This window comes from Crocuta crocuta, unplaced genomic scaffold (assembly GCF_008692635.1).
Source record: "Crocuta crocuta isolate KB4526 unplaced genomic scaffold, BGI_CrCroc_1.0 scaffold147, whole genome shotgun sequence".
Lineage (NCBI taxonomy): Eukaryota > Metazoa > Chordata > Mammalia > Carnivora > Hyaenidae > Crocuta > Crocuta crocuta.
The window spans coordinates 6739041-6753219 of NW_027532594.1; the positions used below are offsets into that span (position 1 = coordinate 6739041).

Below are 14179 nucleotides of genomic sequence, written 5' to 3' on the forward strand. Positions count from 1 at the left end.
CTATTAATATTATTTATCTATTTGTTTTTATTTCAATTTTTAAACATTTATTATTTGAGAGAGCACACACGCATGTGCGCACGTGTGTGAGTGGGGGAGGGAGAGAGAGAGGGAGAGAGAGAGAGAAAGAGCACCCCAGCTAGGCTCCTCACTGTCAGCATGGCCTGACTCAGGGCTCGAACTCATAAATTGTGAGATTATGACCTGAGCCAAAATCAAGAGTCGGATACCTAATTGAGCCACCCAGGAGCCCCTATTTTATTTTATTTTATTTTATTTTATTTTATTTTATTTATNAGACAACATTATTTCAATTCTGTCAGCCGTTCCTTATAGGTTTTTTTCTTTTCTTTTCTTTTTTTTTTTTTTTAATGTTTTATTCATTTCTAGGAGAGAGNTTTTATTTTATTTTTTATCATTAGTATTTTTAAAATTTCTTTCTAGTTTGTGTTTTCATTTGTATTGGATATTATTACATAGTTGTAATCTTAGCATATGTATATTACTTTGAATGATAATAAAAGAAAAGCTGTAGAAATAGTAGGGTTCTCATACCCTTCACCCAGCTTCTCTTAATGTTATGTGTTACGTAACCACAGTACAACTATCACAAGTAAGAAATGGCCGTTGGTACAGTAATGTTAACTGCACTGTAGACTTGACGTGGTTTGCACCAGTTTTTACAGTAATATCCTTTTTCTCTACCAGGATCCTATATTGCATTCAGTTGTCATGACTCCTTTCTCTCCCATTTGTGACAGTTCCTCAATCTTTCCCTTTTTGAGGACTTGGAGACTTTTGTTGAGTACTTGTTAATTATTTTGTAAAATATCCCTCAGTTTGGATTTGTCTTACATTTCTCATGAATAGATTGAGCCATATGTGTTTTTGGCAAGAGTACCACAAAAGTGATGTGCTTTTCTCAATGAATCATATCAGGGAGTACAGGATGTCTTATGTTGGTAGCATTACCCTTGGTTAAAGTGCTATCTTCTTGGTTTCTCCACTATAAAGTTACTATTTTTCCCTTTGTAATTAATAAACGTTTGGAGGAAATATTTGGAGACTCTGCGAAGACTGTGCAAATAACCCTCTTTCTTCTCACACTTTTGGTTATTAATCTTAGCATCCATCAGTGGCTCTTGTCTACATAGGGGATTACCTTTGGTTTTCTGATGGTGGTTTTCTATCTCCCTCATTCCGTCTACATTTATTAATTGGAAATTTGTAAGGAAAATCCTGCCCTTCTTCTCTGTTGAATTTCTCATTTATGTTAGTGTGGATTTACAGATATTTATTATATTCTTTGGAGTTATAATCCAATGCTGTCATTATTTTGTTGCTCAAATTATTCTACCTTTGGCCATTAAGATCTGTTTCAAGTTGGCTCCTTTGTTCTTTCAACATGCTCCTTGTGTTTAAGCCCTCCTGCTTTTTTGGTACCACACGATGCTCCAAGCTCATCTTTTATTTTTCCTTGCAAAAGCCCTGGAATCAATCCTTTCTCTATGGAGCCCTGTTTGTCTGTATTGGGGGCTGGTAATTAGGAAACAAAGATCTGAGCACAAAGTATGCTCAGTTGCTATGGTAGTAGCATTGTCTCTACATCCTCTTAGCAGACAGAGCTTGAAAATAAGTATTGTGCATGTTAACCCATGCATACATGTACATCTAATTTAATTTTATATATTTAAAAACTCCGAGTTGATACTGATACTTCCTAAAAAAATCATGTGAGTTAATACTAATACTTCCAATTCTAGGCCATTGTCACAGACTTCATTCCAGCCTTCTTTTCTTACTTGTAACTTTGCCTTTTCCAACAGTAAGAAACCTGGCTTTCGTTATTGATAATGTATTGACTTATTTGTAGAATTCTAGTATGTGCATACTTTCAGAATTTCTAACCTGCAAAATTACTGACTAAAGTATAGAATGTGTGTATAGTTCTTTGTCTTTATCCTTAGAGTGTCCAGTTAAAATCCTGTTTTCAAATGTAACATAGGTTTTTCTCTACCTCTTTAATGTAATTGTTTTATTACTTAAAACTACAGTTAAGGTCATTTATTAGTTTGTATTCTATTTTGAGTTTTTCTCTACTTTCCTCTTGGTTGTTGTTTGAATGTACATACGTAAAGTTTATTCTTTGTGGTGTACAGTTTTTTTTTTTTTTTAAATATTTTTATTTCTAGGAGAGAGAGAGAGAGAGACAGCACTAGCAGGGAAGGGTCAGAGAGAGAGGGAGACACAGACTCTGAAACAGGTTCCAGGCTCTGACCTGGCAGTCAGCACAGAGCCCGACGCGGGGCCCGAACCCACGAACCGCGAGATCATGACCTAATTGAAAGTCAGACGCTTAACCGACTAAGCCACCCAGGAGCCCCAATGTGGTGTACAGTTTTATGGGTTTTAAAAAATGCATTGAGCTGTGTCTGTCACTAGAGTCATGATACAGAAACAGTTCTATCATCCTAAAAATTTCTTCGTGCTGTGCTCTTGTAGGCCACCCCTCCCCATCCCCCTGTAACCAGTGAACTGTTTCCTATCCTTATAGTTTTTCCTTTTTAAGAATGTTACATAAATGGAATCACACAACATGTAGCTTTGGAGTCTATCTTCTTTCCTTAGCAAAATAATAAAAAATTATCTGTGTTATTGCCATACATTACATTTTATATCAAGCCCTTTTCATTTATATTATAAACATTTTTCTTTCTTTAAAAAAATTTTTTTTTTAATGTTTATTTTTGAGATAGATGGAGAGAGACAGAGCACTAGCAGGGGAGGGGCAGAGACAGACAGAGACACAGAATCCAACGCAAGCTCCAGGCTCTGAGCTNAACCGCGAGATCATGACCTAATTGAAAGTCAGACGCTTAACCGACTAAGCCACCCAGGAGCCCCAATGTGGTGTACAGTTTTATGGGTTTTAAAAAATGCATTGAGCTGTGTCTGTCACTAGAGTCATGATACAGAAACAGTTCTATCATCCTAAAAATTTCTTCGTGCTGTGCTCTTGTAGGCCACCCCTCCCCATCCCCCTGTAACCAGTGAACTGTTTCCTATCCTTATAGTTTTTCCTTTTTAAGAATGTTACATAAATGGAATCACACAACATGTAGCTTTGGAGTCTATCTTCTTTCCTTAGCAAAATAATAAAAAATTATCTGTGTTATTGCCATACATTACATTTTATATCAAGCCCTTTTCATTTATATTATAAACATTTTTCTTTCTTTAAAAAAATTTTTTTTTTAATGTTTATTTTTGAGATAGATGGAGAGAGACAGAGCACTAGCAGGGGAGGGGCAGAGACAGACAGAGACACAGAATCCAACGCAAGCTCCAGGCTCTGAGCTGTCAGCATAGAGCCCGACATGGGGCTCGAACTCATACACTGTGAGATCATGACCTGAAGTTGGACACTTAACTCAATGAACCACCCAGGTGGCCCCTAAACATTTTTCTATTGATAGGTGATCCTTTTCTTTTTTTTAAAGATTTATTTTTTAGAGAGAGAGAGCACAAATGGGGGAGGGACGGGGGGAGGGGACAGAGGATCTAAAACAGGCTCCATGCTATCAGTGCAGAGCCTGATGCAGGGCTTGAACTCAAAAACTGTAAGGTCATAACTTGAGCCAAAGCTAGACGCTTAATGGACTGAGCTACCCAGGTGCCCTAGGTTTTATTTTCATTGCTAGTATAATGCCTATTAAATGGTTATACTAAAATTTATTTATAACTTAGCTTAATTTCAGGAAATCTAGGTTTTTCTTTTTTTGCCATTCTTATGAATTATGCTAAAATGGCCATTTTTACACAAATGAGTTATCTTTTGAATTAGTTTCTATGTGAGATTTCTAGACATGAGATTACTGGATATAGCTTCATGCCCAATAGAACATATTAATTCTGCTGCTTTTTGAAGAGATTGTCCCTTTGGCAAAGTGCAGTATACAAGTTTCATGGGCTGTTACCTACTTTTGGTTTATGTTTTTAAGCTAAGAAGTCAAATCATACTTGAATTTTCCACGTTTCCAACAGGTCTTATTTGCTTATTTGTGAATTATAGTTAGCTGATTATTGTTAATGTTATTGTTAATCATAAATGCTGCAGTAATTTTTCTTGGTTTGCCTTGTTTCTTTAAAGTTAATACTCTTTTTATTGGTTATAAAAGTAATACATGCTGCTTTTAGATAATCAGGATAATAGAATAAATAATCACCAGTAGCACTGTATAGTCTGACACGTTTTCCCTGTATATATATATAAATGTGTTTTATTTGAGTATAGTTGACACACAATGTGACGTTAGTTTCAGGTGTAAAACATAGTGATTTGACAACTTTCTCCATTATGCTGTGCTCACCACAAGTGTAGCTACCATCTGTTACTGTTATGTTATTGACTATATATATTCCTTATGCTGTGTCTTTTATTCCTAGGACTTATTTAAAAAATTTTTTTATGTTTTTTATCTTTGAGAGAGAGACAGAGTGGGAACAGGGGAGGGGCAGAGAGAGAGAGGGAGACACAGAATTTGAAGCAGGCTCCAGGCTCTGAGCTGTCAGTGCAGAGCCTGATGTGGGGCTTGAACTCCTGGACTGTGAGATCATAACCTGAGCTGAAGTGACTTATTGATTCCATAACTGGAAGCCTGTATCTCCCACTCCCCTTCACTCATTTCCACATGTGTACAGATACTTTATATTTGTACATTTATTTTATTCTTTAAACAAAATTAAGATGTGTAAGATTTTGCTTCGTAAAAATTATGAACTATATATAACTTTATAAATATATTTTAGTTCATATATAATAAATATATAAATACATATATTTTTAGTTCATATATAATAGTTCATAAATATATATATGAACTATTTATAATTTTATAAATAAATTTATTGAGACTTCACTTACATGATGAGAAATCAGAAATTATAAGTGAAAATATATAGTTTCTTATATATTTTATCAGAATTTCTTTATGCATATTTAAGCAAGGAAAAATATATATTTCTATTTCTCTCCCTTTTGCATGAAAGATAGCAGGTTCTACTGCCTCTCCAGCTCCAGTACTAGTGTTCCTGGTCCCGTACACTGTTTTTTTCTGTTTCTCCTGGATTACTGTGATAGCTTCTTGCTAATTATTTTCACTCTTGCCATAACTACATTCCTTTCTCACACAGTGGACAGAGCAGTCCTTTACAAAGAAAATTTGAAGGGCGCCTGGGTGGCTCGCTCAGTTGAGCATCCAACTCTTGATTTCAGCTCAGGTCATGATCCCAGGGTCATGGGATTGAGCCCCACATCAGGCTCTGTGCTGAGCCTGGTAGAGATGCTCCTTCTGCCCCTCTCGCCTGCTTGTGCACTCTCTCTTTCTTTCTCTTTTTCTCTAAAATAAAAAAAAAATTTAAAGTGATTATGATTTTAAAAAAGTAATAAAAGGGAAATTTGAGTTCAGTCACAAGTCACTCTTCTGCCTGAAACTCTTCAGTGCTTCCTGTCACTATATTTAATATCTACATTCCTTACCTTGACCAGCAAGAGCCTACATAACCTGGGCCATGTCTGCATCTTCGACCTCGTGCCCCACCATTTTCACTGTGCATGCTAATAAGCTTTGGTGATACTTGCCTTCCTTCCCTTTCTTGAATAGTCTACGCTTATTTCCATCTCCAAATCTTTATTGTGTTCCTTCTTACTAGAATATCCTTAGTCTCAAAACTTTCCTTTTCTTTTAAAAAATGTTTGTTTATTTATTTTGAGAGAGAGAGTGAGAGTGTCAGTAGGAGAGGGGCAGAGAGAGAGGGAGAGAGAGCGAGAGAGAGAGAATCCCAAGTAGGCTCCACCCAGAGTAGGGCTCAAACCCATGAACCATGAAATCATGACCCAAGCCAAAATCAAGACTTGGATGCTTAACCAACTGAGCCACCCAGGCACCCCAGCCTCAAAACTTTTCAGTGAGTTATTCCTTATCTATCACATCTCAGCTCAAATAGTCATTTTCCACTCTTCATAACTAACACAATATCCTATTTTATTTTTGTCACTACGGTTATTTTTTTTGAAATTTTTATTTTTCCACTAGAATGTAGGCTCCATGAAAGCAAGGATCTTGTTTGTTTTCTAGTATCCTTAGCTCTTACAACAGTGACTGGCACATAATAGGCAGTAAATATGTATTTGAGTGAATGAATATTGCTCTAGCTTCATTTATCTGAATGTAAAATTATCTGAATATAAAATTATCTTTATTTAAAATATTACTTAATTGTTATGGGTGAAATGCTTATTAAGATTATTAAAATTAAGGTAACCTTTTAAAAATATTCTTAGGAAAAACATTACAAGACCATTTGAGGATCAGACATCATTGGTGAGTACAAGAATCTCTTGATTTAAATTTTTTTTAATGTTTATTTTTTTGAGAGAGAGACAGACAGAGGGTGAGCGGGGGAGGGTTAGAGAGAGAGGGAGACACAGAATCTGAAGCAGGCTCCAGGCGCTGAGCTGTCAGCACAGAGCCCGACGCGGGGCTCGAACTCATGAACTGTGAGATCATGACCTGAGCTGAAGTTGGCCAGTTAACCTACTGAGCCACCTAGGCACCCTAAGAATCTCTGATTTAAGACAGCACTATTCCTTTAGTAAATTTGTGGTTTTTTGAATTAGAAATCATCCTATATGAGGGAATTTTGGTGTAAAGTGGAAGGGAAATAAGACTTATTTATTTACCTAATTTTAAAAGTTTATTTATTTATTTTGGGGGGGAAGGGCAGAGTGAGCAGGAGAGAGAGCGAGAGAGAGAATCCCAAACAGGCTCCCCACTGTCAGCACTGAGTCCAATGCAGGGTTCGAACTCACAAACCGTGAGGTCGTGACCTGAGCCAAAGTCGAATGCTTAACCAGCTGGGCCACCCAGATGCCCCTGTATTTATTTATTTTTGAAGTACGACTTTTATACTCTTAAAACTATGACTAAAGTTTAAAGTTTATTTATTTTGAGAGAGAGCAAGAGAGCACATGCATGTGTGCACGAGCAGGGGAGGGGCAGAGAGAGAGAGAGAGAGAGAGAGAGACAGAGAGAGAGAGAATCACAAGCAGGCTTCTCATTGTCAGTGCTGAGCCCAGTGCAGGGCTCAGTCCTATGAACTGAGAGATCATGACCTGAGCCCAAATCAGGAGTTGGATGTGTTAACCAACTGAGCCACCCAGGTGAGCCCAGAAGTACAGTTCTTAAAGTTCTTATATTTATGGGATTCCTTTGGTTTTATAGGAATTCTTTTCAAAGAAGTCAGATTGTTCTTTATTTATGTTTGGTTCCCATAATAAGAAGCGGCCAAATAATCTAGTAATAGGTAAGTATCATTTCCTTTCTAATGTTATTATTTACAGAGTCTGTTTGTGACTCAGACTAACTGATGGTGTTGAAATTTCAGGAGTAACAAGTAAGCTCTAAACTAGTTTTTAAAAATTTTCCTTGTGACTTTGAATGAAATTTTTTATCTGCCAGACTGCAGGTAAAGAATAGGCATGTAAATACTATTACCGAAAGTTGCTGATATTTTCCTAATATAAAATGTATGTATCTTAAATAAGTGTTAGAGAAAAAAACAGAAAGTAGCCTACCTACCCACATAAATTAACCCTTCAATGGTAAGTATTGACGTTTGGTCTGGTATCATCATTGGCTTAGGCAAGCCCTTTTACTTCTTGTGGGCCTTTATTTACTCTTCTATAAAATAAGGAAGTTTGGCTGAATGATTTCCAAGATCCTTTCAGGGCCAAGATTGCAACAGCCTATTCTAAGTAGAGTTCAGAATCAAAGAGGGGACATGTTTGATGGGGTATAAGGAGGGGAAAAAAAAAAGGGGGGAGATGTTAACATTTCGAACATGCAAATTAAGTGGGTACATAAGGTGGCTCTTTGGGAAAAATAAATGTTTAAAAGAAAATGTATTTTCCTTCTAGGTCGTATGTATGACTACCATGTGCTGGATATGATCGAATTAGGTGTCGAGAAGTTTGTCTCTCTAAACGATATCAAGGTAAGATACTCATAAAAATAAAAAACATTTTGTAATGTTGCTCTTGGGCAATAGTGACATCTTGTGGTGAAGAGTACTATTACAGTTTTCTAGCTTAAAAAACTGTTTTTATTCTAGTGTCCTCTGAGATAAAAGTAAATTTCATTTTATCTTTATTTTTTGATTGTCACTACTTTATTTTGGTATAAAGACAGGAAGCTGGAAAATACATTATATTATTTTTTTGTTCCTTTTCATGCTGTGGAAACTCCCTCATTTTATTTTTACTTTAAAAAGAGATATGTTAGCAACATATAATACATATTTGGCTCTTCCGGCAGTTAGATTCAAGGTGGTTATTAACTCTTGTCTAGGATCATAGTTTAAATGCTGTCCTCTCCCTTGTCACAGCACCTATTTCATGGAACCTCAGAAATACCAGGGTTTTCTGGGGCATTTAGGTGGCTTAGTTGGTTAAGCATCTGACTTTGGCTTAGGTCATGGTCTCACAGCCCATGGGTTTGAGCCCTGAGTCGAGCTCTGTGCTGACTGCTCAGAACCCGGAGCGCTTTGGATTCTGTTTCCTTCTCTCTGCTCCTCCCCCACTAGCACTCTGTCTCTTTCTCAAAAATAATATTAAAAAAATTTTTTTGATAAAGAAATACCAGAGTTTCAAAGTGAGCCCTTTCTCTTTTTTTATCTTTTATTTTTTGATTTAAAAAATTTTTTTAATTAAAAAAAATTTTTTTTAATAGTTTATTGTCAAGTTGGTTTCCANCAAAGTGAGCCCTGTTCCAAATCTATGACACTGTGGCTGGTCCTGTAGTATTTTGGCTGCTGGCCACCAAAATGCTAGTTCAGTGTTTCCCTTCAGGACTTGCATCTTTGTGTCTCCTTTGTTTGCATGGGATTATTAAATAAAAAGTAGTACATAGTCTTAGAAAAGCAAGAAAACTGTCCTAATTTAGCTCCTAGGTCCAAATTGGGCTTTGTTCCCTCAGAACTCTGCTCTGGCTTAATCTGTTCCATCAAATAGTCCATCAAATAATTATTTAGACTTTATAGCTACCCTGCGTAAGGCTGAAATTACTTTCCCTATGGATAGAGTTGGAGATTGAGGCTCAGAGGAATTCCATTTGTGTCCTAGAGTCATACATACAGTGCTTTGAAAGAGGATATTGAGGTTTGTAATGGAAAGTTACATAATTGTTCTTAGTTTATGGGTCTTTGAGGGTCATGGTATAGTTGAAAGAGTTGTAAAATGTATTGTGACTCCTTTTCCTAGTCTCCCCTAAAAAGAGGACATGCCTTCCAAGTTTTCTGTGGGTTTGAAAAAAGGCTCTTACCAGATGTTACTTAGCTACACCAGCTTCTTCAGGTATAGGGTCAAACAATGGCCTGAGATTGGATTTTGAGACAGAGCAATTGGATTGAAGGCCTGTGTTGACCATTTAGATGACTTTTGTGACCTGATAAATTACTTCCTTAACCTTCCAATGCAATCAAGTATTAAATAGGTATAGCAATATCAAATGAGATTATATATGTGAAAATATTTATCAGTGAAGATAACATTTTGGAAGGTGTTTGGTAAAGTATATAAGCTGTGATGCCTTGTTATGGTGGAAACTTTCATTTTATTAGCTTGTCTTTAGGGCAGTGTGTGAATCCTTGGAGAAAAGTAGCATATCTGGCTTGGTGTCCAGGTAGTGGGTGTGAGCACTGGCTGATGCATGCAAGCCAGCCTCTCTGCGCTTTCCATTTCACTTCCCGAGCAAAGAAGTACTTGCATTGTTGTGTAGCTTCTGTACCAGGTCACAAGACCATTATTGTTTGTCAGGTCTCATTCTTAACAAGAACTGTTTAAATTGAATACTAAATTTTCACTCGTGGAGCCTATCCACAACTCTAACAGTCACCAATTGATGACGCTATGCTTATACTGGCAGTCCTTACCTAGACTGTTAGCCAGAGCTTCACTTTTACCTCATTATTCCATTATGGCTTATTTTTTAGTTCGTTTTGGACTTGCATGTTTGTTATACTTTCTCTTCATATTTGTTTCTTTTCTATGTCCTTATTTTTAAGGACCTCTCCGTGGTATTTCTTTTCTCACTTGTCTACTTTTATTTATTTATTTTTTAATATTTTTTTTCTTTATTTTTGAGAGTCAGAGAGAGACAGCGCGAGCAGGGGAGGGTCAGAGGGAAAGGGAGACACAGAATCCGAAACACACTCCAGGCTCCTAGCTGTCAGCACAGAGCCTGACGTGGGGCTCAAACCCACGGATCATGAGATCGTGACCCGAGCTGAATTGAAGTCGGACGCTTAACCGACTGAGCCACCCAGGTACCCCACTTGTCTGCTTTTATTGCCAAGCCAAGCCTCGTCCTCTTGTTTACTCTTAAGTGAGAGGTGATTTGATTCTACCAGTAAATTAACTGATTATTCAGGGAGCCTGTTTTTTAAGATGTGGCCAAACCTTTAGGGATGGTTATTTTACATAAAATAAGCCTTAATGGATGAAATGATTAAAATTTAAGGCCAGTGGTCTTATTGTAGGTAAGATAAGATGCACTGCAGGAGCCTGGGGATATTTAATTTGGAAAGTTTGTGTATGGTTTATAAGACATTTCTGGGATGCCTGCGTGGCTCAATGGGTTATGCATCGGCCTTAGGCTCAGGTCATGATCTCACGGTTCATGAGTTTGAGCCCCACATTGGGCTCTCTGCTGTCAGCACAGAGCCTGCTTCACATCCTCTGTCGCTCTGTCTGCCCCTTCCCCCACCCCCTCTTTCTCTCTCTCTCTCTCTTTAAAAAATAAACCTAAAAAAAATTATTTCCTTTCTTTCCCTTTGTTTTAAAAAAACCTTAATTCAGAAATTTAGTTCAAGGACGTCACATAAATATGTTTTTAGTATACTATATCATAGTACTTATGTAATATTTTGAATTTTTAGTGCCTTTTAGACAATTCAAATAAAGCTCACCTGTTGTAGTTTCTCCTAGTTCTGGTTTACACATTGTGAAAAATATTAGTGACCAACATGTTAAGTACTGTTTCACATAACTTGTTCAGTTATATTTTTATGAGGTGTGTACTAGGTCATGATATAACATGATATTTTTTATTATTATGCATTGTGGTCAGGATGTTGTTTCACTTCTGTGGGTTTTTTTTTTTTTTTTAATTTATTTTTGAGAGAGGGAGAGACAGCGTTAGTGGGGGAGGGGCAGAGAGAGAGGGAGACACAGAATCTGAAGCAGGCTCCAGGCTGTCCACATAGACCCCGATACACGGGGCTCGAACCCACAAACCGTGAGATCATGACCTGAACTAAAGTCTGGTGCTTAACCAGCTGAGCCACCCAGTGCCCCATTATCTTCTGTGTACTTAAATAGCCTCCATACACCTAAGGGTAGCAGTATCAGGGTCAGGTAGGCACAGATGGAACATGGAAGAGTCATTGGATCTAGAAGGTCTATTCAGGCCCTAGATCACACAGATTGTGGGCGCACCTAAGTAGAGAGAGTTAAGGTTCAGAGTTTGGAAGCAGAGAATGTCAACAATTGAGTGAACAGGAAGAGGCAACAGGTGACCTCTGGTCCTAGGACAGAGGAGGTTTGTTTTCTGTCCTGTTTTTTCTTTGTTTGTTTGTTTGTTTGCTTCTGGATTTGTCCAGTGTTGATTGATATCAGAGTAGAGGTGCTAGAATCAGTGGGAAGCTCAGATTAACACTTGTTCACCGTCATAAATTAATCATTCCGTTAAAGAGTTCTTTGTATTAGATTTTTTTCTTTTATTTTGGTGGCTTTTAAAGGTTCTTATTATTCACATCACATTCTTCTTTGTACAGAAAATCCAGAACTGGACAAAGTAATTTTTACAGTAAAAACCTCAACCATGCTGAGTAAAGATTGCCCATACTTTGTATAGTTTGTATAAAATTCTCTTGTTTCCCATGTGAATGTGTAGTCGGTAGTCTAGTCTAGCTTTCATTCAAATACTGTTTATGTGACACAGTAGGAAAGGCACAGTGGTAGTAAATGATTCAAAGAAGTTAAATTTGTTTAGACTCTGGGATGTTGGCTGTTAAAGGCCTGTGTATGTTTTGCAGCAGTTTTAGCTTTTTATTTTATTCTTTGTATTGAATAACTTTAAAAACGTAGTTTATATCATTCCTTGACCACTTATTGATTTGGCAATGTACAGGGAGTGGAATGGAAAATAATTTTTTAGTTTAAAAGTTGCAACTGTAGTTTTAAATCTTTAGAATTTAATCAGTATTCATAAACATAGTTTTAGGATAGTTTAAATTTTAAAACTAATCACTGTGTGTAAGTATTGGCTACTTTACAAATAACTTATAAACAGTTTAGAATTGAAAATTACAGCATTATATTTTTCCTGTTTTATAGAATAGTAAATGTCCTGAGGGAACAAAACCCATGTTAATATTTGCGGGTGATGATTTTGATGTAACAGAAGACTACAGAAGGCTAAAAAATCTTCTTATTGGTAAGTATTTTAATACTTTTCCACATGGGTGCTCAAGTAGGTAGTCAAACTGTCATTGGTGGCACTTTGGCACTTCACTGTGGCTATACATCTTCTTTATGGTCTCTTTCCTTTTTTTCCCCTTTTCATTATTTTCCGTATTCCCCACTAGCAGCAAGGGAGAGTTAAAGGGATATTATACTGCAAAGATCATTATTATTTTTTGATGCTATAGTAACTTCATTGCCAACCTATTTATAAAGCATTTTACACTTGTTAAAATGCTTGTACCCATTTTCTGTCATTGTTGGCATCATTAAATTTAGAAAATTGAAAAGTTAAATTTTCAAGATTATTGTACATCATCCACTTCCAACTCAAAAACCTCTATTTTTCTTAGTCTTATAGGCACGACTTTTTAGACTCTAACCCCTTATAACTTTTTTCCTCTCTCCCAATTTCCTTCCTCTTTTTTTCCGTTTAAAGTGGTTTATTAAAAATACATTGTGCACATTCCTATTGTCTTCTCTGATTTCATTCTTATTTACCTAGTTTCTTCCATTCTTGCAAGTTTCAGATCAAGTTTCTTTCCCAGGAAACCTTTGGTGACTTCCTGGCTCCTTTTTTTTTTATCATCCTTGTGATCGATCCTAGGTGCGAAGCATGTACTAGGTACTTTATATGTATTGCTTTCTTCTCACAACCTCGTAAGGTTGTCTTATAGATGACTTATTCATGATGAATTACACTCGTTCCTAAGGACGTCTGTAATGATTGCATCCTTTGTGTTCACAAGTTACCCTTTTTAAAAAAAATTTTTTTAATGTTTATTTTTGAGGGTGGGGGTGGGAAGGACAGAGAGAAAGGGAGACACAGAATTTAGAAGCATACTCCAGGTTCTGAATTGTCAGCACAGAGCCGGACGCGGGGCTCAAACTCACAAACTGCAAGATCATGACTTGAGCCAAAGTCAGCACTTAACCAACTCAGCCAGCCAGGTGCCCCTCTTCTCTGTGATTTCTTAAAGGTTCTTAGTATTAATTCTATTCAATATTTTGTGATCATATTTGCCAGCTCTTTTCTAACTCTGAAAAGTAGTATAGTTTGTGCCTAGAGATATGAACTATTTTGATACTCAGTAGCTTTTTTTTAAAGTTTAAATAATTTATTCCATTTGAGCTTTTCTTATACCATTCTTACAAGCTTTGCTACAGTTTTTTGGTTGACCTTCTTTTGGAATTTTATATACTTTGCCCTAGATCACTTTTGAAAAGTTGATGGAGTGGGGTATATGCTAAAAATAAATTGTATACATGTTCTTTACAAATCTGAGCCAGCTGAAAAACAGTTGTGAGCAGACACATTGCTTTCATTTTTTCCTTGTTATTATTTATGGTCTTATTGTTAGGATTGCAACTTTTAAAACCTTTCATTTATCTTATTAATAAATGGCTATTTTGGGGGCACCTGGCTATCTCAGTTGGTAGAACATATGACTCCGGATCTAGGAGTTGTGAGTTTGAACTCCATGTTGGGTGTAGAAATCTCTTTTTAAAAAAATGGCTATTTTTAGAAAACTGAGTACTGCTGTTACCTGTTTAATCCTTACTAAAGCTCTTGAGTTTAGGGATATTCCATTTCATAGA

At 36.6% G+C, this 14179-nt stretch overlaps 1 protein-coding gene across 2 annotated transcripts in view; it reads left to right on the top strand.

The window, feature by feature from the left end:
* RPF2 (ribosome production factor 2 homolog) overlaps positions 1–14179 on the top strand; it is a 33698-nt gene that overhangs the window by 5851 nt on the left and 13668 nt on the right. For both annotated transcript variants that reach the window (XM_077780009.1, XM_077780010.1), the window contains 4 exons: positions 6344–6383; positions 7284–7365; positions 7979–8055; positions 12455–12554. In XM_077780009.1, the coding sequence (XP_077636135.1) occupies positions 6344–6383; positions 7284–7365; positions 7979–8055; positions 12455–12554 (299 nt within the window). The remainder of the gene's footprint in view (positions 1–6343; positions 6384–7283; positions 7366–7978; positions 8056–12454; positions 12555–14179) is intronic.